A 26,737-nucleotide genomic window follows, 5' to 3' on the forward strand; every position below is an offset into this window, starting at 1 on the left:
ACAAAAGAAAAGAAAAGGAGTCAACGTAGTATTAGATACCCTCCACCCAACGCCATGTAGGCAGTCGCATCGCATCAGCTAGCTAGTTAGTAATCAAATAACCAAAATGCCACCCTTCTTGCTCCTATTCTCGGAAATACCAACAAAGTGAAGCCAGATCACGTAACTCAAATGGATTCCAGACCAGGAGAAAGAACCAATGACGCAGCATCAGACTCCCCTCCCCCTTAAGCAACACAGTATGTATACGTGATCAACATCCGACTCAAGCGAACAATCACCTGCGTACCCTGAATGGATATACAACCAGCAAGGACTAGGAGAAGGATAGAGATATCGACATGCAGGTAGACAGATACACGGACAGAGAAATATATGTAGAGGGAGAGACTTAAGATAGACAGACACAGACAGAGACGTGGAAGTGGGCACAAGAGTAATTCAAGATCTCATAGTTTCGATTTGTTTTACATTTTCCAGATCAAAAGACAGCTAATCTGAATGTTGTTCTTAACTGTAGTATTTGTTGTTGTAGTAGTAGTCTTTGCTATTGTTGTTGTTGTTGTTGTTGTTGTTGTTGTTGTGTTGGTGGTGATGACAAAAAGAAAAAATATATACATCATAAAAGTGTTGTAATAATATAAGGGGGTTGATAGAAATAGGAAAAGAAGAAAAATCACAACGCTATATGCACAACTACCTCCTCCATCTCTTTCTCGTACTTTTCGCTCTTAGATCACTTAAAGAGCGAAAGCCATGACAGCAACGACACCAGCGAACAGAGCGCTGCCCTTCAGAGAAGTGGCGGCACCAGCGTACTGGGAAGGCGTGGCCGAAGGACCAGCGGTCGAGGCCGACGAAGGGATCACGATGCCGGAAGCGGCACGAGTGCCGGAAGCAGCGATGACCTTGTTGGCGCCAACAACGGAGCCGTTGTTAGGAAGGTAAGGAGCAGGAGACCAGACGGGTGCGACTGGGGCTCCCGAAGCGGAGGTGGGGTGGCGAGCAGCGGTGGGGGACCACTGAGCTACTGGGGCAGTGCCGACAGGGGAGGAAGCGGCCGGGGACCACTGAGCTACTGGTGCAGTGCCGGCAGGGGAGGAAGCAGCAGTGGGTGCAGACCAGACAGGAGCGGTAGAGTTGCCGTACCAGGCAGGGCCTTGGCTGGACGAAGACAGAGTCTTGGTCTCGGTGGCGGTGACGGGGCAGACAGTGGTGTATGAAGTCACGTCTGAGGTCACGTAGACGGTGGTCTCACCAGCAGAGTTGGTGGTGGAGACGGTGTGGCTGACAGTCGAGGTGACAGTGGAGGTGGTGAACTGGGTAGCGGTGACGGTCTTCTTGCTGGTGGCGGTAGTGGTCATGACGCTAGGGGTAGCGAGGACAGTGGTGGAACCGCTGACAGTAAGAGTTTGGCCGACAGGGCAAGTGGTGACGGTGGTGTAGACAACGTCAGTCACGTAGACAGTCGACTCGACATCGGCAGGCTTGCTGCTGACCTTGACGGCGGCAGCAGGGGCGGAAGTGCTAGGGGCAGCAGTGACGGAGACAGTGGCCCAGACGGTCTTCTGGGTGCTGATGGTGGAGGTGATGACACTGGGGGTAGCGAGAACGGTGGTGGAACCGCTGACGGTGATGGTCTGACCAACGGGGCAAGTAGTGACGGTGGTGTAAACGACGTCAGTCACGTAGACGGTGGTGTCAGCGCCGGCAGGGTTGGTAGCCTTGGCAGGAGAGACCTCAGAAGAGCTAGGAGCGACAACGGAGATGGTGGCAGTGACAGTCTTCTGGGTGTGGATAGTGGTGGTGATAACACTGGGAGTGGCAAGGACAGTGGTGGATCCAGCAGTGGTCAGAGTGTAACCGACAGGGCAGGTGGTGACGGTGGTGACAACGACATCAGTGACCCAGACAGTGGTAGGCTTAGCGACAACGCCGGTAGCACCGGTACCCCAGGCCTGAGCAGAGGAACCGTTGTTGAAGGCGAAAGGAGCGTTAGAGCCAGCAGCCGAGGGCATGATGGAAGCGCTGGCGGAAGCAACAGCAGGGGCAGTGGCGTTGGCAAGGGTACCGTTGGTAAGGCCGGTACTGACAGCGGTCAGAGAGGTGACAGTGGAGGAACCGTTGAGAGCAGCGGTGGTGCTGAAGATGGGCTTGCTGACGGGAGCGAGGCACATCTTGTAGAGGCCGAGGCACTGAGGACCAAGAGTCTTGTCACCGGAGGTCAGGCAAGTAGAGTAGATGGTGGAGCAGTCGTTGGTGCAGATGGCGTTCTTGGACTGGCAGACGTTGTCGGCGTCAGTGCAGGACTCAAGCTTGGTCTCGCAGTCGGTACCGGCACCGAAGAGGGTGGTGTTGAAGGCGACGAGGCAGCTGTCGTACTGGCTCAAGCACTGGGGAGCCTTGGTCTTGTCACCGCTGGTGTTGCAGTTGTCGTAGATGAGAGAGCAGTCGTTCTTGCACATGGCGTTCTGGGCAGCACACTCGGCATCAGTGGCACCGCTCAAGGTGCACTTGCGGTAGCTGGTGACACAGTCAGGGGTGGCGGGGGTGCCGAAAGCGGTGGTGAGAGAGTCGAGGCACATGTCGTACTGGCCGAGACAAGCAGACTGCTGGGTCAGGTCACCGCTGGTGTTGCAAGTGTCGTAGATGGTAGAGCACTGGTCCTTGCAAGAGGCGTTCTCGGTAGCGCACTCGGCGTCGGTGGCGTTGGTGGCCTTGCAGTCGGTGTACTTGGTGACACAATCAACGACGACGGTGGTGGCAGCCTTGAAGTCATCGTAGCAGAGGTTGTACTGGTTCATGCAGAGGGTCTTGTTCTCGAAGCCGCTGGTGTTGCAGGTGTCATAGGCAGTTGAGCACTCATCCTTGCAGGAAGCGTTCTCGGTGTTGCACTCGGCGGTGGTCTTACCGCTGAGAACGCACTTGTTGAACTTGGAAACACAGTCGGTACCGGTGGTAGCGGGGGTGAAGGCATCAAGGCAGAGTCCGTACTGAGAGCGGCACTTGACAGGGTCGAGGGCACCGCTGGTGTTGCAGGTATCGTAGTTGGTGGAGCACTCGTCCTTGCACTGAGCGTTCATGGTGTTGCAGACAGAGGTGGAGTTGACCTCACGGCAGTTGTTGTACTTGGTCACACAGTCGGCGCCAGCAGCCTGGGGCTGGAAAGCATCGAGGCAGGTTCCGTACTGAGCCTGGCACTCAGCCTTGGTGTAGAAACCGCTGGTGTTGCAGGTGTCAAGGTTAGTGGAGCACTCGTCCTTGCATTGAGCGTTGGCAGTGCTGCACTGGTTGTCGGAATCTCCGTCGGCACCGCTGACGGTGGCACGGCAGGTGTCGTACTTGGAAACACAGTCGGAACCAGTGGGGATCTCAGTGAACGAGTTCAAGCACTTGCCGTACTTGGACTGGCACTCAGCCTTGGTGTAGTAGCCGCTGGTGTTGCAAGTCTCGTAGTTAGTGGAGCACTCATCCTTGCACTGAGCGTTGGCGGTGCTGCACTGGGCGTCGGAATCTCCGTTGAAGCCAGTGACATCCTTGCGGCAAGTGTCGTACTTGGCAACGCAGTCAGATCCAGCGGGAACAGGGGCAGAAGAGTCTAAGCATTGTCCGTATTGCTTGAGGCATTGAGCAGAGTCCAACACGCCGCTGGTGTTGCAAATGTCGTAGATGGTGGAGCACTCGTCCTTGCATGAGGCGTTCTCAGCCTGGCAAGCGTTGTCTGAGTCTCCGTTGAAGCCAGTGACGTCCTTGCGGCAAGTGTTGTACTTGGAGACACAGTCGGTACCGGCAGCGAAGGCTGGGAAGGTGTTCAGGCAAGCACCGTAGTTTGACTTGCAAGTAGCCTCATCAGTACCATTCTTGTAGCAGGCATCGAGGTCGACAGAGCAAGAGTTCTTGCAAGAAGCGGTTTGAGCATTGCAGTCAGCGGTGGTGCCGTTGACACGGCAAGCGTTGTAGCTGGAGGTGCAATCGGTAGCAGCCGTTGCAACAGCTGCCAGACCCAAAAGGGCCGTAACGGTGAACTTCATAACTGCGTTTTCGGCTAACAAATCTGAGACAGTTGAAACGGGATCGTTATATAGACGTCTTCTGTAAGCGATTGAAGTGAAGGACAATGCCTTCTAGTTATTAATACTGTAAAAGTAAACGAAAGTGGGCAAAGGAAACGACCGTGGAAAGATGGAAGTAAAGTAGTAAAAGGAAAAATCGATTATGAAGGAAACAAGTTGAGAGCAGGACCACCTTACCTGGCTGGGACTGAGGTTATAGTGGCCATAGAAACGAGACGCCGCCTGCAGGTCCCAGCCCTTCACGGGACGCTAAAGGATAGCCCCAATTTCGATGGATGAGAAAATAGAAGCGCTCGAACCCATATGTGATGCCTGCCCGAGACGTGATTCGCGAAGATGGCTGATTAGTGGGTCTCCGGCTCGTCTTCCCACTCGTATGATCCTCATTGACCTTACACGATACTACATTCGGGATCCTGCCAAGTTGCTATACGAACTCTAGAGTGGAACTAAACAATCTCGCGAGTAAGGATAGGATGACGGTCCCGAGGTGGTCACAGGCAGCGGAGATGAAGGTTTTTCCCAGCTCCACCATATCTCAACCCTAGATATGCTTAGCGCTGCAGCCACGCTGCCGCAAATCTCTGTTCCTGACGATCCTGGGGTGCTTGCAGTGCTGTCAGTTGGGCACCCATCTTGCAACCGGCACGGTGCGTTGAAGGGAAACGGCACACGGCATAGCATCGAGAACACAATGTATTTTGGATATTCTCTAAGCCACACTGTAACATGGTCAAGATGGCACGAGCGTGTATCTATCCCAGGCAATTGTATTTTCAAAATATCCATCTTAAGGCCGCTATACGAAGCAAGCAAGCAAACGACATGCTTCAAGGCGTTTTTCAGGTTCCTCCCGCTCCTTCCTTGCAGTTCTTTTCACTTTTCTTTTACCCGAATCGAGACAAGCTTGTCCTAATTACGCGCTTTTTCAAAGATCGAGAGACGCCACAGGACTCCACAGTCAGGCCTTGGCTACCTCCCAGCCATCTCGCGTTGCAAAAGAATATATCATGTCTGTCGCGTGTAGAAAGAGTGTTTACCAGAGGCCATTGTGGAGGAAGATGATCACCATGCGCTCTCTGTCTTTTGCGCACTTGTCTCCACACTGCGCCATTGTCATCGTCCACCATCTCCACCATTACGGATCTGGTGTTATTTCCTACTTGTCAGCATCCTGCTGGCGAATGGGCTTCTTTTCCCCACCGCGTGACAATTTCAGAAGTTGCTTGACTCGTTCAGAGCTGGCAAAATCAGTAGTTGGGGCCATCCTGAGTAAGTCTTTGAATTCTCGGCTGATGTTTTCAATTGCACAGTGCAGCTCCTGATTTTCCTGGACTACTTTGTATAATTCACCGTGAGTTGTCCAGAGCAATCGGGCCATAGTACAGAATTCGTTCTCATCAGCAGTGAATGGCTGTTTGTTCTTGCTACCATCACCCAAGTATCTTTTGACATAAGCTGCAACTTCAGACTTTGCAGCCTTCTCCAACATCGTCACGCCGTTTTCTTCAACGGTGCTGGGACCGTTTTCGGGGCGCGTTGCAACGGACAGAGTTGTAGCGGTCTCGTTGTTGACCGGTGAGCCGTTTCTCAACGCTGTGCTTGTCTGTGTGCTAGTGGGAGCTTGGATATTTTTATCCTTCTTTTTGTCCACGGCCGGTGCCGCCGCTTCCGCCTCGATGGCAGTATCTGTGGCAGCAGCAGTGGCACCGAGGGCATCATGCTTAATGACGACTTTGCATGCGGAGTCGTTGACAACGGCCGTGGATGGATCGTGTTCGCTAGACGATGGAGATGGCAGATCTGGCGAAGAGGTCCTCCTAGACGAACTTGGTGTCAGTTCCTAGCCACTCGGCGACGGCGGATGATGCTATTTTCGGCGGTGAATGTTACGAGGTGGGTATAGTGAGAGGGTAAGGTGAGGTGGGTTCTGAATCGCTTACATGACACACTGAGCCTTCTTGACGTTGGCAGCAACACAATTGTCGCACCTGAACTTGAATGGGCTCCTCTTGTTCGGGATGCAAATAGAACCTATCTGGGCGCATCGTCTTTGGCGCACAAGGTGTTTTTAGCCAGCCTTCGTATCTGCAAGAACAGTAAGTCTTATTCGGATTGTTCGACTTACTCGCACGTGAGGTTATTGTCCTCGTCTTCCTTTGCCTCTGCATCCGATTCGTCTTCATGCTTGGTCTTGTGGAACCTCTTGTTATTCTTGTCGACTAGAGCATTGACGGCGACAAGCGAGCGTTTGGCATACTCGTGTTCGCTTTTGCTTTCCGTGGTCCTCTTCCTCTTGAAAGACTCGGTGGCTGGTGGTGGTGATGGGGTTGGACTCGAGGCGTCATCTTGCATAGGGGTGTCCTTGATGACATACTTGATGCCTTTGCCCTTTGGAGTGGATGGCGGCCGGGGAGAGGTGGACGACAGCCTTTTGCTTCTTGTCTTTGGTTTTTGCCATTGTGATTGCTGTGTATGCGCGGACAAGAGAAGCCTGGCTATGTCGTTTCTGTGAGACAGAAAAAGCTGGCAATATAGTGGTGCGGTGTTACGCCGCGATATTGTTGAATCTCAAGGTGTTGGTTGGTATCGTTCTCGTTCTCACATGCGTGTGGTCGTCCAATGGGTCCATGGAGTCTGTCTTTGCGACCATCAATGTTGACAGTCTACGTTGGCAGCCATACTCGAGTCGCAGCAGCTTCGCATACCTGATTTATCTGCACAACGGAATTTAGGCTGCCTGTTCGAGGCTTGGGACGCTTGCCTACCTGCACTGTAGTCACCAGTAAAGAAACATCTCTGAAGTCACGTCGATGTAGCGACCACATAGCGCATCCAGTTCCCTATCATACCTTGTCTTCTTCAATGGGTTCGCTGACTTATACATGCCATTCTTGAGACAACAAACCCAGTCAGTGCTTGTCGCATCTGATAGTTACTATACACCATAGGTACCCTACCTTACAGGCGACATTAGTATAGAATGGAAGACATTCGAGATGCTTGGCTGACCTTCTGCCTTGATTCTGCCAGTATGGTCTTCGAAACACACGACCATCTTGCTCCTCGAAAGATCTTCCTCCTCACTAAGATATGCCATACGAAAACATATCTCATTCACGACCTCAGAACAACACCAGCACCCACGTCTTCTTGTCCTCCTTCACATGCATTACAAGAACCCTCCCCAAGTCTCGCGTTGATATCAACACCATGGAACCATTTCTGACTCACCATGAAGAGCACAAATCAGCACAAGAACAATCACAAAGCACAATCACCCGTACTGCTCCTCCCTACGCCACTCTTTCTAGAAGGCAGATAGAGTAAATTCGCACGAACACGTTTCACCACTCCTAGGACATGTCACAATATATTGCTGACGAGTCCCCCATTCCCAGCCCGCCATCCAGCATAGACTCCAGAGAAAAAGTCTAGAATAGGATGTTATATTGCACTCGCAGCATAGACCAGTAAGTCCTGCGTACGTCACTCGTTTCAGGATACGAGGGGTGGATATTGTGGATGTACGTGTACCTTTTTTCCTTTTGGTTTGTCGATAGGAGCAGAGATACCTTGTAGATGGATAGGGGGATGGACGAGAAAAGGAAACAGAAAAGGGGACAGAAGGTATAGAATGTAGGCTGTACAATATAGCATGGCATATGCGAGAAGCAGAGGGAGTGGGGGGTGTATTGGTTCTTGTAATGCATAGGTATTTAGACACTATTTCTACCATCTACATTGAAGAGAAATAAGCACAAAGAATTACCAACACTCCTGTTTAATAGGGGCAAAGCAACACAAGAACGATCAAGTCAGGCGATATATCTTGCGAACCTCCTCTGTCAATATGCATGAATAAGGTAACGCAGATACATCACCTCCGGTATGCATAGTGTACAAGGACTCGAGCACAAAACGAAAAGAATAAGCACAACACAAGAGACAAGCACAGCACAACCTAAAGTCCTCGCCCTCTCGTCTCGCAGACACAACCATCCTTCCTTCCTTCCTCCCTCCTCTTCTCAGCACCTTATACGCGAGACTCGAAAAGAAGAAAACTAACATCCTCTGTCGATCCAAAACTCGCTGATATACATTTGCCATGATGTAAACGCTGATACAATGCGAAGTGAAGTCAAGTGATTTACATTTGATGTGTTATGATCACGATAATCCTCGGCTTGCTCAGATCTGCATGATCGTTGTGATGATTTCTTTCTTGAAACGCCCGCCCTGGGGGATGTGATGAAGCTGTGCGTGTATATGGCGATCGTCATAATCGTTACTTGTGGATCGGGTTTTCCTGTAGAGTTTGCTTGGAGTGTACAGAATTGTAGTAGTAGTAGTACCTTGGTAGTAGTAAATCTACGATAATCGACCTATGTGCCAGAGTGGAAAACATATAATGTTTTCTAAATGGGTTATTTATTTCCGTTACTTACGTTCTAGCTTGGCTCTTACTGCGCGGGAGGTGGAGCTACGCCATGGCATACAGCTTCACAAGGTCTCCAAAGATGCTTACACACCCCTCTCGCGAGCATTGCAACACGATGCCATGTCATCCAACCTTGCAACAACAGTCATGGACAAGGGTGCCCACGAACAGAGCTGATAGTTACAGTAGACTGACAACGTAGATGATCTGGAATACAAGAGATGAAAATGGTAGGGGCGAGGTTGGAGCGGGGATATACGGACAGGGTTGCCCTCGAGTCGCTCGACTTGGGTGGCTAGAATGATGAGGGAAAAGACAGCAGAGACGAAAGAAACAATAGACTAGCCAATGCTCTTATCACGGGCTTGTGCAATGCTTTCATCATGGATAGACAGGCTTTATCTGGGTCAGAGAGTGTCTACGTCGCCGGCTGGAAGATTGGCCGAAAGTGACCGGATGATTGAGTGGAAGACTGAATGGAAGACTGGCTCATAGGCATCGTCAATTGGTACAAGAGTGCTACCGTTACTACCACCACTGCTGCTGTATCACGCCCGAGCGTCTCTGATTCTCTTTGATGGTTATTTCTTTCAATCCTGGATTCTAAAACATGTCCCGCCTTTCCCCTTCTACCCTGTTGACCTACTTACAGGGGCCGACGAGTGGATCCGCGATCACTGACCCAACGCAAGACCTTCTGGTTGAATACTAGCGTATTAGTCTTTTGGGGATGCAATGGGACTTGCTTTTTGGTGTATATATGTGCCCAATTGGGATCCTCGACGTTATCTGCCATGATCCCCATGCAGCGGCGGTTGAACGGCCACGGGGGGTTTTGCTCATCGTCATGCTCTGCTTGAAGAGCACACACAAGCATACACACACACACACACACCTATGACTCTGCGCTCTCCTCGGTGAAAGCCTTATAAGCAGCCTCATCCATCAACTCGTCCAACTCGGCCTTGTCGGAAACCTTGATCTTGGCCAACCACCCCTCCCCCTCGGGGTCCTTGTTGATGTTGCCGGGCTTGTCCTCGAGGACGGAGTTTGCCTCGACGACGACTCCCGACACGGGCGTCATGATGTCTGAGGCGGATTTGACGGATTCGACGGCGCCGATGGAGTCGCCGATGCCCACTTCGAGGTCGGCGGTGGGGAGCTCGACGAAGACGACGTCGCCGAGCGCGTGGGCTGCGTACACGCTGATTCCGATGGTGCCTGGATGCAAAGTTAGCTTGGTATTGATTGGAGTTGACGAGATTTGTTCTTCATGATGCGGCATGTGGGAGTTGTAGTAGAGAAGAAATGACGTGGACTATCTCAATTGCGGAAGGTGTAGCGGCTGTGCCTCAGAACGACATAACCTACCGACATCGCCGGCCTCGTCCATCTCAATCCATTCGTGGTCAGGCGTGTACTTTTTGACCTGAGCTGTAGCGCTACGTCAGCGGAATGCCTCTTGATTTTCCGATCCTCATCAGATACAAGGCAAGAAAGCACATACAGGCGATGGAGCTAGAGAAAGGTCTCACGGCCTCCTGGGCAGTGAATCGCGGCGCAAGAGAAGCTGCTCTCGCAAAGGGAGCGAGTCTGGGAGCGCATTGCACCGAGCGACGGAGGAGTGTGTTTGCGACTGCTGCAGCTGCCATGTTTGCGATTTATGAGGTGTGAGGAGACAAGTAATACAGGAAGGTAGTAACTTTTTCGATGGTGAATGGAGAAGGAACAAGAAAAGAAAGACACTGGTCACTGTGGAATCACGCCAATCGAATCACAAGTTTACCTGAGGAGCTTTGTTTCTTGACTGTAGCTTTCGCTTCTTCTTATCGTTCTGTTGTACTTGACGCAATCTCTCGCCCGAGAGACCCTGGAAGTTGGTATGGTTTGGACCCTGACTGGTCTCTGACATGCAGGTGCCTGACCGAGTGAGAGTGGTGACCTCAGGCTGCCGCTGCCGATGATCTTATCGATAAGATGACAATATCTCTTGGCATCTCGACTTTCGAGACTTTGAGTGTTGTAGAACCAAAAGAGAGACACAAGAAGAAGTAGTTGTACACAAACCACTCACAACGTCGCAATAATGCTATACGAACTCATTGGAATCGTGAGTCTCGTACTCACGCATAATCAAACGAGACTACTTGCTGACACAAGACCCCAGGTGCGACCAGGCAACCTCGCCGAAGTCAGAGAGTCAGTCACCACCACCACCAACACCACCTCACCCCATCCAGACAGGCCATGGTCCCCAGAACAAAACCAGTGAGCTGACCCTCGTCCACACAGAATCGCCAAAACAACCGGCACCCAGATCCTCTCCGCCGGCGGCGTCGTGCGCGGCATAACGAACTGGGGCATCTTCCGGCTGCCCAAGCCGGCGCGAAAGCACAAGACTCTGCACCACGCGGGCCACTACTTCATCGTGCGCTTCGACAGCAGCGCGCGCACCCAGCACGCCGTACGCAGGACGCTGGGTCTCGACCCCAGGATGATCAGGTATTCGGTCGTTAAGATGGGGGATAAACTCAGTGAGACGGCGGGGATTGCGGGTCTCGCTGAGTGGCCGGGGAGTAAGGAGCGGGAGAGGGATATCTAGATCTACGGATATGTGTGAGAGGGGAAGAAGAAGAGAGAGAGAGAGGTGGTGTATTATATCATGGGGTCCGGATGCTGGAGAGTTACGGATCGACGACCCTCTTCTCCATTCCGACGGGCGTTCTTGGGCGCAAAACGGGAACTCGATTGATTGTTGTTGTTGAGAAGTAAGAGAGAAGACGAAGGCCGAAGAACAGAGCTCAATTCTTCTTCTTTTCATCTGTCCGTTGCCTCGAAGAGAACGGATCCACGGATCAGACAAAGGCAAAGTAGCACGAGACATCATCTAGATGGCAACATACGAAAATCAAAATGTACCAAAATTATCATCTTTTATTGATGTCTTTATCCTTTTAGTCATCTCCGATCCCGTCGCCGTCAATAGTGACAAGCTGGGGTAGAAGTGCTTCAGCTATACAAGAGAACAAGAAGGCTCCGACTTCATGCTGTTGGTAATCTCTATTTCTTTTTCACATCCCCCTTCTCCCCGCCTCTCAATACTTCGAAACGTGCCGACCCTCTACACTGTCAGAATATCGTCTAGAAAACTGCCCTGTCGTGTCCTGCTCATTGTCGTCTCATGTGAACATTTGACTCGTCGTCTTTGGTCCCGTCGGTTGCTCGTCGACCTAAAATGTCCCACATTAGCTCAAGAGGTCCCAAAACAAAAGTTCTACAGCGTGTCGACGCGACTCACCTCCAAGAACCCACTCGCACTGATCAGCACCGTGAACCCATCCACGAGCTCTTCGAGCGCCTTTCTGCCCTCCGTCGATAACTTCTCACCCCGGTTCGCAGCCTTGAACACGCCTTGCATGCACTGTCTGTTGTCATTGAGAAACTGTCTCGCCTGCGCGATGATCTGCTGGTTCCGTGGTCCCTTGGTGATGACAACACTGACAATCACCCGCAGCAGCGACGTCAGTAGCCTGTAGAAATTCTCTAGTGCTTCGGCGTTGTCCACGTCTAGCCCGATATCTGGGTCAGTGGCGAACAGCTGGCTGTCGCGAATTGCAGAGAACAACCCGCTTTCCAGTATGGCTGTGGCCCCGTCGTTGCTTTGTGATGCCCGAAGTAATACTGCGAGTCCGGTATGTACATATGATAGCAGTGTCGTGAGATCCTGCCCCGCTCTTTGCTCCGAGAACTCAGCCGCGATGGCGCGGATGCTGTCTACAAGAACAGAAATAAAATTCAGTCTGCTCAGGGATCGGATGATGTAGCTTGACTTTGCGCCCTGGAAGAGCTGGATAGATACCTCAATGGCCAGCAGCGCCGAAATCCTACATGTGCCTTGGCTTGACAAGGCGTCTTCGCAGATGGTGTCGACGAGTCGCTCGCCACCATGCTCGATGGTCTTGGCGCTTTGTCGAAGCATGGGCGCGGCATTGCCAGCCGGGAGAACAACCTCCTTCAGGAAGTGTCTGATGATCTGATAGCACGTCTCCCGTAGCTCGCCTGTCCCGGTGGCACTGGCGACTCCTCGGAGAGCGGTACGGAATGCGTGAGTGAGTCGATCATTCGCTGCATTACCATCTCTGGTCGATGCGGCAGCTGCACTCGTGTCTGCGACACGGACCAGGTTGTATGTAAGACGAGCTAGAGGCAGTGTGACTGGTGAGTCTTCGATCAGCGTCTTGTCGAGCTTGGGCAAGACGATCTGCAATGCTTGTAGCACCAGTGCTGTCTTAGGTGCAGGCTCGAAGTCGCCCATCGCAAGCATCAGGGCCACAAGCTGCACCCATGCGTTGAGAGCGGAACGCTGTCCGGCTAGTCCAGCCGCGTACTGGTTCTCCGACTGAAAGCACAACATTACGGCATCAGCCTCGGCCGAACACTGCTGTGCCGCCGCTGAATCGGTCAATTGTCCACTCTTGTGCAGCTCCGCTTCCTTTAGCAGCAAGAGTTCTTTGACAAGCCTTAGGTCATACACCGTGCCTCGGTCGGGGTTTTCTGTCCTGCATATACTGAAATCGATGCTACCGACGAATTTACGCTCAGTCATTTGGAAGGGCAACGCTACGTCGAGGTCGATGAAGTCGAACATCTCGAATATTGACGCATGCTGGATCTGCTCTCCGGATGCAATTGTCGTGATCCCCAGCAATGATGCAACAATCTTCTGTCGCAGCGTAGGCGAGTTGCGCTGGACTGTTGACCGTATCTCCAGCGATGCATGCTCGAAGAACGCGGTGCGTTGTACAAGGAAATCGCGGAAGACAGGCGCCGAATCTGACGAGAGAAATTCTGGGTCCGCGCAAGTCCTTCCACACCATAGCGTATCTGGGCTGATGGACTGCTGTGTGACAGCAACAGCATCGGCATACCCGGACTCTCGAAGGTCGTCCAGCACCAGTCGTTCCGTGAGAGGCGATCTCACAAGCTTATGAATGATCTGGCAAGACGTACGTCGAATTGCAGACAACCAGGCAAGCGAGTTCGACTGGCCAAGGCTGATGGTATCGGCAGATAGCTTTGCTACAGCATGGAATAGCGACCCTCCTCGAGAAAAGAGGCCTTCAGGTGGTACGCTAACCGTTCTTTCTCCACAAGTGAAGCCAAGCAAACAATGCGCAAGTGCCGGCCTGTTCGACGACATTTCGAGGGAAGTATTCAGCAAGTCGAGAATCGCTTGTTTGATGGCTATGCCAGGGCCAAGCTCTCCCATTTCGAGCTCGCGGGGATCAAGTTGTAGCGGCGCAATGAATCCCAGAGCAATGCGATCAACATCATAGTCTTGCTGTAGAGCTGCGAGAACACGACTCCCAGCATGTGCAGCACCAGAACTTATCGACAACTTGCGCGCGGTCGCGAGACTCTGTAGGAGATGGAGTGAGAGCATGGTCAAATCTTGATGCCCAGTCCCACAATAGAGGCCAAGATCCACGATAAGATTGACATGGTTTAAAATGACGTCCTCGAAGGATGCAAGCGCTGGGTTAGCAATCGTCCTCTCACGCCCTTGTGATTGTAATTTGATCACTGGTCTGACAATATCGAAGTAGGTGCTCTGAAGCTTCAGCACGAGGTTGATGACCTGGATGCTTCGACACAAGGCCACTACGCGCGGAGATCCTGGAGCAGCACTTGCTACAGTCACAATCTCCTCGTGAGCTGCTGCGAATAGTGCTGCAGCTACACCATCGTTGAACAGCCACTCCATGACGCGCGCAAAGGGATGTAATCGTACGTACGCTGCGAGTGTTGATGTTGAGATAACAGAGTCAACAGGCAGGTTGGTGCTGTTGGCGAAAATCACCAGGTCTTCGTTGAAAGTGGACAGACACGTGACGATAAAGTCGAGACATGTGCATCTCAGCTCCCAGATCTGATTTGTCTCCATCAAGTCGAGCGTCTTTTTAGCAAACACACGGTCGAGCACAAAGTCAACGTATTCTTCGATTCCTGGCATGCGGTACTGAGTACCCAGCTGTTCTGGAAAAGGTAGCAGATCACCCAGATCGGTTTGCTCTGCCGAGGGTGACACCATGACGTGCAAAAGTCGTGTGAATGCATTCGGCTCATCAAAACCCATTGCAATTGCCTCAAGGCGAGCTTTGCCTTCCATGGATGGATTAGATGGGGATTGGACCTTTTGTGTGCCGGGTTTGGCAGGAGCTACAGGTATACCGTGCAGCCAGCTATCAAGAACCTCCCACATAGAGTTGCTAGCTTCTCCGATCTTGTCAGTCAATAACGCTGCAATGCATGAGTATATGCAAGCTCGCAGGCGCGTGGTGACGTTTGATCTGGCTGCCAATTCCAGGAGAATCTCGTGTAAGTGAACTGTCGGGTGACCGAGAATGAACATTCGCGCATTTTCGCTCTTTCTGCACATGTGGGCGATCAGGCGAAGATAGCATTCGAGCATGAGCTCGCTCTCTGGTTCAACGATAGGCACTGACAGCTCGGCCGTCTTCTCGGTGGGTCCTGGTGCATAAAAGCTGAGCTCGTTGAATATCTGCACCCAACTCAGCGGGGCTCCCCTTCGGAGCTTCGCCGAGGTCGTGGTGGCATCTTCCAGCAAGAACTTGTGCGCAGCGTCCGCACACTCCTGATCTTCGGCAATGGATCTGAACATTTCGCAGAAGGTAGCCGCTCGGGGGGTAGACTGTCTCTTTGACGCCCATTGTAGGAACCCGTACAGATTACCATCAGGGTCCGACCAGAATGACTGAGCAGCATCCGGGAAGCCTTGGAATGCGTATGAGATGATAAGTAGGAACCGCTCCAAGTGAAGACTGTACTGTGATCCCCCATGTGGTGCTCGAGTGCTCATGTTCCTCCTTTGCTCGTCCTCTTCAAACTTGAGTCTCCTGATCGTGTCCGGCATATTGCTAATGAAAGCATCAGAGAAGAGTTGGAGACTCTGGGATAGCAACTCTTGGAAATAGTCGGAAGCATGCAGAGCACTGTTACGCTGGCTCTCGACACCTCGAAGGAGGAAGGCAACTAGATCGGCTTTGGCGGGGTCATGCCATTCCTCAGCGCGAATCTGGGAGCAGAGCAGAAGAATGAACTCCAGCGCGCCGTTTTGGATTGAATCCATGAGACGTTTCGATCTTGTCTCGGACTCGGCTTCCAGGTCGACACCTCGCAGGGAATCATCAACGGGAGGCTCGATATATCTACTGCTGTACTCGGCAAGCCAGAAGGCCGAAGCGGCTGCTCGGAATTCAGTGAGTTTCCATCGTGAGTTGTTGGTGGTGTCCGAAAAAGTTTGGTCAAGACCTCTCGCGTCTGTGATTGTGGTAGTGCTGTCCAATGGCCCAAATGCGGAGGCGAGGCTGATGAGAGCGGGAACATAATGCAGAACAATGCTATCCACCTTGTCCAAAACGGAGGTTTTGCTCATCAGGAACTGGTAGTCGTGGATTTGCGCATGGCCCTCTTTCGCCAGTCCTGATAAAATAGCGCCAAGCGACTCGTGTTGCTTAAGCAGGCTGTCTCTTTCGAACTCAAGAGCTTCCAGAGCATAACCCATTACCGACTGCCCAATGACAGAAGCACTCTGCAACCTGTCCTGTATCTTCCGCAGCCACTCTTCGATCTCGCCCATGGAGACGATGCATTTTCTGAAGAATTTCCAACCTGAATTGGGCTGTTCGCCCTGAGTGACAAGACGCGCCACTTGGCCAAAGACTTCGCGGTGTTCTGGTTCCAGATCCAATTCTCCAGACTGTTGGATGGAGAGTCGCAAAGCATGCAGCAGTGTCTCTCTCTGGCCATGGAAGCGGAAAATAGCAGCCAGGCTCACGGGCCTGTCGATCTCGACTGCTGTGTCCCGTGATTGAAGGTACAGTTTGGCTGCCTCAAGCTCGTCCAAGTCCAATTCGTCCGCAACCTGAATGACATCTTCGCGGAACTCATTGTTAATGCTGTATTCCACATCGTCGATGGTTACGGTATCTACACAAGTCAGCGCCTGTGCTACAACTCATTAGCTGGCGCATATACGTACTGCCCTTGAGCGCCTGCCTGCTCTTATCGTTCCTCTGCTGCTTCTCGAGAAGCTTCCGGAAGTCTGAAATGCTACCCTCCAGTTCAGCCCATAACCGCTCTAGATTAGCGAGACGAGCCTCGGAGAATGCGACAAGATCGGCCTGTAGACCTTGAAGCATGGTAAGTGTATCATCTTCTTCCATGCTCGACATGGACGTGAGCCAGGTCCGTAGAATCGAATCACTGCACACTTAGACAATTCAACACATAGAGCGAGAATAACAACCTGTCCCTTCCTTGCTGAGTCGACCAAATGTCCAGCTTGGCGTGGCTCCTGATACAATACTTGTATATTGTTGCTCAGAAGAAAGATAAATTGGCTGCGTTTACATGTCACTACGCGCTCGAGCTTTGCGCGTAACCTCCAAATGCCAAGCCTGTGTCGGTAACCATGCCGCCGAGCCCTCCTCTTGAGTCAGGCAAGGCAAACACCTACTGCATATCAGGCCGAGGCCAGGTCTGATGAACACTTACCTGCGATGCAATCAAGGACATTCCCAGTCCGAGTTTCGTCGCTGTGGAGATTCCCAGCAGCTGAAACCTTTAGGGAGTTGAGAATGACAGAGTAATCCATTCATTCAACTGCGACGGATTCATATGTCATACAACACCCCTACATTTAAGTCTCTACAATGTCTTCCGTTATGACCTATCTACAATTCTGAGACTATGATCAATGAATAATTCTCTTTCATGTCTTCCGTGATCTGGTTATGAGTAAGACACTGAAGCACCTTCTCAAAGCCAGGGTTCGCTATCATGAGCTCCAACGGAACGAGCAACGGCCACATCTCCATGATGGAGGCGTTGAGTAATGCTGTCCGGTGTAACCCGAGTCGAACAATATCGGCAGGCTAACCTTCGTAGGCCACATCGAATCTCGTACGACCAAGGATAGGACCCATGGTCTTGCCGAACTCAAACACATCCTACAGCATAACCGGGACAACCCTGAACTGGATAACTTTGATGACAAGTCCTTTCATAAGATCTTCGAGGTCCTCTTCGTCGTTACTTCTAACGAACGGGCTATCTACTTGAAGAGCAAAAGCTCTTCTGACAAAGTTCAAACTGCGTCTAGTAATCGTTTCTCGAATTGTTCTCAAACTCTGCGACTTGCAGTTGAGCGCGGTGCACGTAGAATCCGCATCAGGACTCTCAAAGCACTCTTCGATCACATTTTCGAGACCTTGCTCGATCCACAAGGTAACTGTTGTGAGCCTATCGCCTCGGACTACGCGAGGTGTCTCTCCACTGTCCTCGCTTATGAGCCTCATGTTGAGCATCTGAAGGAGGCGCAGTGGCACCGAGTCACCTCCTTTTGTCTCGACAGACTCGTTTCCGCCGTGCCGGCGGAAGCGACGAGTGTTTCCTTTCCAGCTAGATCGACCGCTCAATCATTCACAAGCAGGCTGAGTGGGCCATCCTTCCAATCTATTGCAAGTACATCTCACTCCGCTTCGGTGACTACAGGAAGCGTGCCAAAGAAGGCACTGGATGAGTTTGTAGCATGTCTACGGTATCTCACCTCCCCACCATCAGCACCAGTCGTGCAGAGAGGTCAGAGTGTCATCTCCACGATCTTGCAGTATGTGAACGCTACTCAGTCTGTAAGCTCGGGATTGGTGCATGCCCTGGCCACCGTAAATAATGTCCTAATGCAAATCCGCGTTGAGAAGACTCAAGCGACTATGGCGTTTGTCCAGCCTTGTCTACAGATCATTCGAAGTGTGTGGGGCTCCAAGCTTGTCACAGCTAAGAATGAATCTCTAATCATGCTTGTCCTGCTACAGCCTTATGTTCGACGCCTTTGCGAGTATGAGGTCGATGAATCATTCAAGGAGGACCTAGATGGCATGATTGATACCATAAGGACCGAGTACTCAAGGAGAGATGCAAAAGACCAGCTTCGATTAGAAGACATTCGACTATCATGCGCAATGGATCCTCGATTCAGAGATCTTTCCTCCCCTCTTTTCAGCCTACGAGATGGTGATGCAGCATCGGTCAACGTACTGAACGGCGAGCATAATTGGACATTGCTTCGCATTCTGTGTGACTTCATGCTTCGTCTCAGTACAGGGCACGAGAACCAGAGTGCCGATCGTGTGGAGCCTCGAGAGGGCGCGGCGAAGAAGCGACAGAAACTGACACACTGGTCCGACAACATTCCAGAGTGGCTCAGCCATTCGCACGTTTTCGCCAGACTAAGCGCGCTGCAATTCATCTGTTTTACCGCGCAGTCCACTGCCGTCAGTGAATTTGCCCTTGAGCGGCTGGTGACAAGATTGATCGCCTTGTGCTCGTCTGAACATCATTTGACTTCTTCTTGGGCGCTGCTAGCCCTGGCCAGGTAAGGTTGCATAAAAAAAGGGTCAAGCCAAATGTATAGCTGATCATCACAGTTGTGCCATGCAGCTCACGGCCACGGCCAAAGATCTGAGTAGAATTTGGACCTCCGCTTGGAGCCTTGCAATACGACTAATGAATACTGCTTCGACATGTAGAGCATCATGTCATCTTCTACAAGTATTGGCACTTACCAACTTGGTTGGACGAGCATCTGTCCTCGAGGCTTGCGACATGATAGTCACTTCTGTCGAGGTCAACGGGCCTTCAGCACTTTCAGATGCTGCTATATCATTCCTGATTTTTGTTATTGGACGGCTGGAGGAAGAGAATCTCCGCTCCTCGAGGGACAGCGCGGAACGAGTACTCACGTGGTTGTTCCGCATTTGGTCTCCAAGTAAGCGCACAAGAGTTGCGTACTAGCTCCTTACTCATACTGACCGTGCAAAGGCAGTTTCCTGGACAAGACAACAGCTTCGCAAAACGCTACTGTCGAACCGTTAGATCTGTTAAGACTTATCGATGCGTGTTTGGGTCGTAGTGACATGCGACCACCTTATCAAAGCCTACCAGTCTGGGGCCCCGTAGCTCAAGCGTGGATTCTACACGAACGAGACTGCAAGCTCCTTGGGTACATGCTACTTGCGAAAGACCTGCCCGCATCCATAGTAACTCTTCCAAAGCCCGGCGAATCACACGGTATCAAGGTCTCGTCAAGTCTAGCCACTGAATCACTTGCTATGGGACTCTGCAACACTGAGGTGAATCGTGCGATTGAGCAATTCCAAGCTGGTCAGGAGCAGCGAGGGACGAGTCTAAACCACGACATGGTCAGAACTATCGGCAGTCTGATCATAGTGGCGGAATGCCTGGGTCGCTGCCAAACCATCCGCGACGTCCGAAGAGCGTCTCAGCTATGTTCAGGCAATGGTAAACTTCTTGATCTGCTGTTCCATGAACTTGCGGCACCGACGTGTGAAAAAGACAATGTCGACGCACTTTGCCAGCTGCTAGCTCACTCCATTGCTCTATCTGATGCATCGGCTGATGCAAAAGGCCCCTGCCATCAATGCTTACCTCCGCTTTGCGATCGGCTCACTCCTTTGCTTTCATCGATGGTGGAGGGAAAAGACGCCGACGACTTGACCATTGGTGATGGCTTTGACGATGGAATGGATGTCGATACGTACTTCCCAACCCAGACCGCGTCAAGGGCAAGGCACTCGAGCCAGGCAGACCATCCTCGTAAACTTGTACAGAGCGCTTTCCATCCAGCAACGCAAAAAATGGGTCTAATCGTGTATGCTAAAGTCATGCAAGAAGTTCATCTTTCGGTGCATAGGACAGACATTGACCAGACCGCATTGGACACCCTGACCAGCTTACTAGTCGGGCTCAATGATTCTGACCTGATAGCGAGTCGACCGATGGTGGTAGCGCTATGCGATCACGTAGGTCACTTGAGCACTGAGAACACACGAGATCTGCTCAATCGCATCCTTGATGGACCACTGCGCTCGTATGAGCACGAAAGATCCGAGACAACCCACACATTACTTCTGGATATCTCACTCCGCGAGATTAGCAGTTGGACTGATCCAGATAACACAGAACTCTATCAGGATGGTGTAGATCTATATGTCTGGTTCACACAGACCGCTCTCGGTGCAAACATGCTCTCAAGCTCCACACAGATAAGACTCTGCGAAGTGTTGTTACGGCTACTCCAAATTGATCCGGACTATGGACGCAGTGAAAATCTGCCTTCGATACGCACGACCATCTTCGGTATGCTTCAGACTTGCAAGATCGAAGTCGGACATTACCTCGCGCAGCGCATGTCACTTATTTTTGGTCTTTACACCCTATCAAAGCATGATGAAGTCTTTGACGATCTGAATTTGAGCCTTCCGACGGACATCGAATGGGTTGAAGGGATTGCCGTACGACTTCTTGCTCTAGCTCATCTTGCTTCTAGTTGGCCATCTCTATTGAGACGCTGCGTATACGGTATATTCGAAACTGCAGGACAAATAGTGGATTCAAGCTCGCATGCAGAGTATTGTGTGTCTCACACATCCAAATCTCTCGGCTTGTCGAGTACTCAAGAGCTGTTCACGTTATTCTCGCCCCAGTTGCTCTTCACGTGGCTCGGTCTTACACGTCCGATAGAGAACATCCCATACAAAACTTTCGGCTATGCGGACCTGAAAAAGTTGCTCGAGCAGAACATGGCTGAACTATATTCTCAACTTGTCATCCGAGAAGATGATACCGCCATCACGTGGCTAGCGAAGACACTTCGAACGACTGAGGAGAAGATGATGCGAACAGCCTTCCCTAAGGCTGTAGCATATTCTATGTCATGGGATATAGTGTTTGACAAGGACCGTCAAAATCCCCGCGAGTCACGACTGAGGGCTTTGACCAAGACCAAGATTGAGTACCAGACTTTGATACGTGCTCACTTCTCAACTATCATCGCCCAGATATACATGTCTCTGGACCAGGAAGAAACAGTCGAGAAAGCGATCGAAAAGCGGCCCAAGTACAAATATGCCAACGCTGCATTGACTGCAATGAAAAGTCACAGCTCATCCGCGCAGACTCTACCAGCAGCACAAGAGCCCAGCTTCAATGCGAAATACCTACTGGACCAGATGGAGAGAGCTATCCGTCGCTTAGCATCACGCCAAGAGGTTGACACAGTATCGAAAGAGCTTACTGCCTCGATCTTCACGATGATAATTCGGTCTTTGCTCGACGCGATGCATCCAGCTTTGGGCCTCCTGAATACTTGCCATGCGATTCGTAAGATTCGCGTTCTCATCGCTTTCGCTGGAGACGTTGCCCTACAGGGCTACCCGTTAGAGCTACTGGTACGCACACTTCGTCCACTAGCTGTAGAGCCACATTGTGCAGATGATGTGATAGGTATTCTACATTACTTGTATGATCATGGGCTGCCTTACTTGAAGACAAAGATGTCGACCTTGACGAATATGGCCCTTCTGCAGGTACTAGCTATGAAAAACTTCATGGTTTCTAGGCAGGACAAAACCACCCAGGAGAGCCAATTCATCAATACAATTTCAAAGACACAACTGTTTCATGATTGGCTCATAGGGCGCCTCCTCCAGTGTCAGGATGCCTATGATGGAAAAGATGAGGGCCTCAAGAAAAAGGCATTTATCACCGTGATCGGATCTTGCCGTGATTTGACGATACCAATACGACCCGAAAAGCGGAACAGTGCTAGCACTCTCCTTCTGGCTCTGATGGATGATGAGCAAAGCAGAGCACCAATTTTTGCTAAACCTGAGCGGAAACAAATAATCACGGTACTGTGTCGTCAACTGCAGAGACCGGCTTCGCAAATAGAGGATATACTGGGCGACGACTCACAAGCTGCCAAATACTCGGACCGCATCTGGTCAGTAACACGATCAATGTCCAAGGCTGATGAGTGTGCCACATGGGCAGCAAAAGTGCTCGGGCGAGCATTCGCCACCTCGGTCAATTCAGGCATTATTAGGCCTTGCGGATGTCTTCAGCCCGACTTTACTGAAGTGAACACGAGCGAGATGACTTCATCGTATGCGGTAGCCACGTTGTTGCAAAGTTCTCTACTTGACGAGGACAGAGCTATTGTTGCTGTGTCTGAACGGGCCTTGAGACAAATTATCTACCGCTTTGCCCGAGCGGCCAACCATGAAGCAGCCGTCGAATTCGAATCTCTCCTGATGCCTCAGGTGTATGAGGCTATGTCAGCAGCAGGCGGGGTCGATCAGAACGGTCCTAACCTTGGTCGTAGCAGTTTTGTTACCAGAGCACGCAAGGATGAATTACAGAAAGCAACACAATTCTCAGAAGCGACCGACTTTCAAACCTGGGTCCGTAACATTGGACTGGAGATTTGCAGATGGATCACCAACGACCCCATAGTGAGTTCACTTGGTGAACTATTCGACGTAGTTGGAGCCTCTGGTAGGCTCTTGTTCCCATACCTCATACACCTCGCCCTTCAAGCCGAGAAAGACAGAGAACGTGTTGTACATCCAATGCTTTCTGCATCATTCACAAGTCATTTTGAGATAGCTGGACTAGCCAAGGACAAAACTCGACTGATGCTCGAAACGCTTCTCTATCTCCTGACTCAACCGTACCCCCTGGAGCGTACTAGATTGGACAGACTTCAGTGGCTAGACGTCGACTACCTGTCAGCTGCTAAGGCGGCGGCCGAATGCGATTATCCGACAGCGTCATTGTATTTCATCGAGCTTGCAACAACGCCGACCTCTGACTCGAGCACAGAAGGAAGGACAGGACGAAGGCCGTCTGACATCACGTCGATGAACATGCCCTCGAATGAGCTCTTGCTAGAAGTTTACAAGAAGCTTGATGATCCTGACTCTTTTTATGGAGTACAACAAACACCATCGCTTCGGTCTGTCATGAACCGTGTGGACCACGAAAGAGATGGTCTGAAGGGTATGATGCTTCACTCGGCACGTATGGATGCAGCCTTTCTCAACACAGGCCTCGCAAGTGACTTCGATTCCCGAGGCATAATGAGGTCTATGGGGGCCATGAATCTCAACAGTCTTACCCATGGTCTACTAAATCAGAGCCCTGGGAAGGAACACGATGTCGCGACCATGGAAACAATGCTCGACTCGGCACGTAAGTTACAACAGTGGGACGTGGTGGCCCCTCAAAATACGTCTTCCGATTCAGTCCTTTTGTACAACATCTGTAAAGGTATGGCTACCACGTCCACAGCAAATGCGCTCAAGGTGGATGTAGGTGGTGCAATGAGATCTGCGCATGAAAGACTACAGGATCCCCGCTTGAATGCGTCCTCGATTCGTCGAGCTCTTTCATCGTTAGCTATCCTCACAGAGTTGGATGAAGTTATTTCTGCTAATGATGAAGAGGACCTGGAGAGAATCTGGGACTCGATGCAGTCGAGACAGCTATCGTGGGATATTGGACGGTAAGGTCTCAAGATTTGGCCAAGAAAAATATGAAGCTAATCGGATCTTAGCTACCAAGATGCACAGCACATAGTATCGTACCGCGAGACGATATTTGGTATACTTAGTCGAAATTCAAATCTACGTGACTCGTTGCTCGTTAGCAACAGAGCAAGTCGAACAGCAGAAGTCAAAGCTGTCGTCAAGCAATCGGAGTTTGCGAGGAAGAACGACATGATCCAACAGTCACTAGCTGCAGCGACCTACCTCTCTGAGCTGGTACCGATCTGTGATGATGCAGGTCTGAAAATTGACGCTATCGCACAATTTGAGTCTGCCAGTATCCTTTGGAGACAAAGAGAGATTTCAAGTTCGGTGCAGATTCTTCAACAGCTCCGGACCAGACAGGACTTGGAAGAACAGACTATCAAGGTAGGCAGTGCTGGTCTGCTCGCCCAATTGGTAAGTTGAGAATGAATTGCACTTCATTGGCTTTCTCTACTAATTCACACCAGGGCCATGAAATCGCCATTGCTCGATTGGAGAAGCCCGAAGAGATCATTGCACAATATCTGAAGCCAGCTATTACACAACTGGGCACGACTTCTCAAGGATCAGAAGCTGGAAGAGTGTTCCATGAGTTTGCCGCTTTCTGCGACCAACAGCTCCAGAACCAGGGTCATCTTGAGGATTTTCAGCGGTTGGAACGTCTCCGAAATCGTAGAAAAGCCGAGTTGCAGCAATTCGATCAGTTGATAAGTGCAGCACAGTCATCTCAACGAAACGAGAAAAAAAGTCTGGGAGCTGCAAAAGCCAAAGCAAAGCAATGGTTCAATCTAGATGACCAGGAATACCAAAAAGCTCGAAAAAGCAGAGACCTGTTCATACGACAGAGCTTGGAGAATTACCTACGTGCATTGAAAGCCTGCGACGACTTTGATTCGTCTGTTGTACGATTCTTCGCACTATGGCTTGAGCATTGCGAATCGCCGTCGGCAAATGAAGCTATCCAGGATGTTCTCCAGGAAGTTCCAAGCTGGAAGTTTGTCGGACTGACGAACCAGCTGTCCTCTCGATTACTGGATGACGGCTCAAATTTCCAAAAGTCCTTGTCTCAATTGGTGTCAAGGATGAGTGTCGAGCACCCTTATCATATGGTTCACAATATCTACGCTGGAGCATCGAGTGCTGTTAGCCACGGAGACACGACTGGATCGAAGCGCAGAGATGCTGCAGTGCGCATCAAGGACTACCTGAGATCACATAAAGCAGTCGGTGACCTCATTACGCGCATATGGCAGTCTTGTCATTATTATGTTAAGCTTGCGCAAGTGAAGGTTCCAGCACCACCTCGTGGTCAAAAGCTATCAATCCAGAGTAACAAGACTGTAGACAGCATTACAACCGCGGTCCGTAAGTTGGCAGTTCCACCGGCTACTTTACATGTGGATTTGCGCCCCGATGCCGAATATCGGAATGTACCCATCCTCACGCGTTTCCGTTCCGAGATGAGGATTGCAGGCGGATTGAGTGCACCCAAGGTGCTCACTGCAATGGGAGCAGACGGTAGAGAGTACAAGCAATTGGTAAGGTTACGTGCATTGGTCAGACTGCGATATACTAACAAATAATAGTTCAAAGGCGGTAACGACGACCTCAGACAGGATGCTATCATGGAACAAGTTTTTGCTGAAGTCAGCAAAATGCTGCAACACCACAAGGCTACAAGACAACGAAACATTAGGATCCGGACTTACAAAGTCCTGCCACTCACTTCCAACACAGGCATTATCGAATTTGTACCCAACTCACTCCCTCTGGCCGAGTTCCTGAACCCAGCTCACGTCAAATACCATCCTACGGATATGAGGACCGAACTGGCTCGCCAGAAGATATCAGAGGCAGCGCAACACTCGAAAGATATGCGCTACAAGGTTTACAAAGAAGTCACTGCTCGTTATCACCCAATTTTGCGCCACTTCCTTTTTGAACGGTTTGATGATCCAGATGAATGGTTTGAGAAACGGCTTGCCTACACTCGTAGCACAGCAGCAATTTCCATACTCGGCTACGTTCTTGGTCTAGGAGATCGCCATACACAAAACATTCTACTTGACGAAAAGAGTGGAGAAGTTGTGCACATTGATTTGGGAGTTGCGTTCGAAGCTGGTCGTATCTTGCCCATTCCAGAAGTTGTGCCTTTCCGATTGACCAGAGATATCGTGGATGGTATGGGAGTCACCAAGACTGAAGGCGTGTTCCGACGATCATGCGAATTTACTTTGGATGCTCTTCGCAAAGAGACAGATAACATAATGACATTGCTGAACGTATTGCGCTACGATCCGTTGTACAATTGGACGTTGTCGCCTCTTCGCGCCAAGCGTATACAGGAGGCACAGGAAGAAACGGAGGGCGTGGAACTGCCAGGTTCAAGAAAGGGGGACAACGACGCTGGAGAGGCAGATCGTGCTCTGTCTGTGGTCGAGAAGAAGTTGTCAAAGTCGCTCAGTGTTGCTGCAACGGTGAATGAGTTGATACAGCAAGCCACTGATGAGAGGAACCTTGCTGTTCTATTTGCTGGTAAGTTTTGTTCCTTCGGTTATGAGTTCGCTATGTCGCTGACAATGACCGATCAGGGTGGGCTGCATATGCCTAGACACTGTGTGAGTGAGGATCTGCAAAGGATTCGCGCTTCGCTTTTCTGTTCGTTTTCTGCTATGGAATACTCAAGATGTCTTTCATCGTACAGATGAAAGTCCTTGGAAGGTTCATATAGATTATGTTTCTGTCCA

General features: G+C 50.9%; 4 protein-coding genes across 4 annotated transcripts; 2 read left to right on the top strand and 2 right to left on the bottom strand.

The window, feature by feature from the left end:
• Window positions 1–9,409: 9,409 nt before the first annotated feature.
• Window positions 9,410–10,166, bottom strand: AAFC00_002778 (uncharacterized protein; the record flags this gene model as incomplete). The annotated part of the gene is made up of 3 exons (XM_069342143.1): window positions 9,410–9,735; window positions 9,886–9,948; window positions 10,022–10,166. The coding sequence occupies 3 exons, from the start codon at window positions 10,164–10,166 to the stop codon at window positions 9,410–9,412; spliced, it is 534 nt and encodes a 177-aa protein (XP_069198651.1).
• Window positions 10,167–10,600: 434 nt separating this feature from the next.
• On the top strand, window positions 10,601–11,116 carry AAFC00_002779 (mitochondrial 37S ribosomal protein bS6m; the record flags this gene model as incomplete). Its single annotated transcript, XM_069342144.1, has 3 exons — window positions 10,601–10,624; window positions 10,682–10,713; window positions 10,807–11,116. 3 exons carry the CDS (start codon window positions 10,601–10,603, stop codon window positions 11,114–11,116), a joined length of 366 nt encoding a protein of 121 aa, XP_069198652.1.
• A 577-nt stretch (window positions 11,117–11,693) lies between these two features.
• AAFC00_002780 (uncharacterized protein) lies at window positions 11,694–16,760 on the bottom strand (the record flags this gene model as incomplete). The annotated part of the gene is made up of 3 exons (XM_069342145.1): window positions 11,694–11,744; window positions 11,813–16,524; window positions 16,577–16,760. 3 exons carry the CDS (start codon window positions 16,758–16,760, stop codon window positions 11,694–11,696), a joined length of 4,947 nt encoding a protein of 1,648 aa, XP_069198653.1.
• Window positions 16,761–17,376: 616 nt separating this feature from the next.
• AAFC00_002781 (uncharacterized protein) lies at window positions 17,377–26,601 on the top strand (the record flags this gene model as incomplete). Its single annotated transcript, XM_069342146.1, has 8 exons — window positions 17,377–17,428; window positions 17,485–18,970; window positions 19,023–19,363; window positions 19,417–23,962; window positions 24,014–24,404; window positions 24,458–25,528; window positions 25,577–26,525; window positions 26,582–26,601. 8 exons carry the CDS (start codon window positions 17,377–17,379, stop codon window positions 26,599–26,601), a joined length of 8,856 nt encoding a protein of 2,951 aa, XP_069198654.1.
• Window positions 26,602–26,737: the final 136 nt, after the last annotated feature.

This window comes from Neodothiora populina, assembly GCF_041146345.1.
Source record: "Neodothiora populina strain CPC 39397 chromosome Unknown canker_contig_15, whole genome shotgun sequence".
Lineage (NCBI taxonomy): Eukaryota > Fungi > Ascomycota > Dothideomycetes > Dothideales > Dothioraceae > Neodothiora > Neodothiora populina.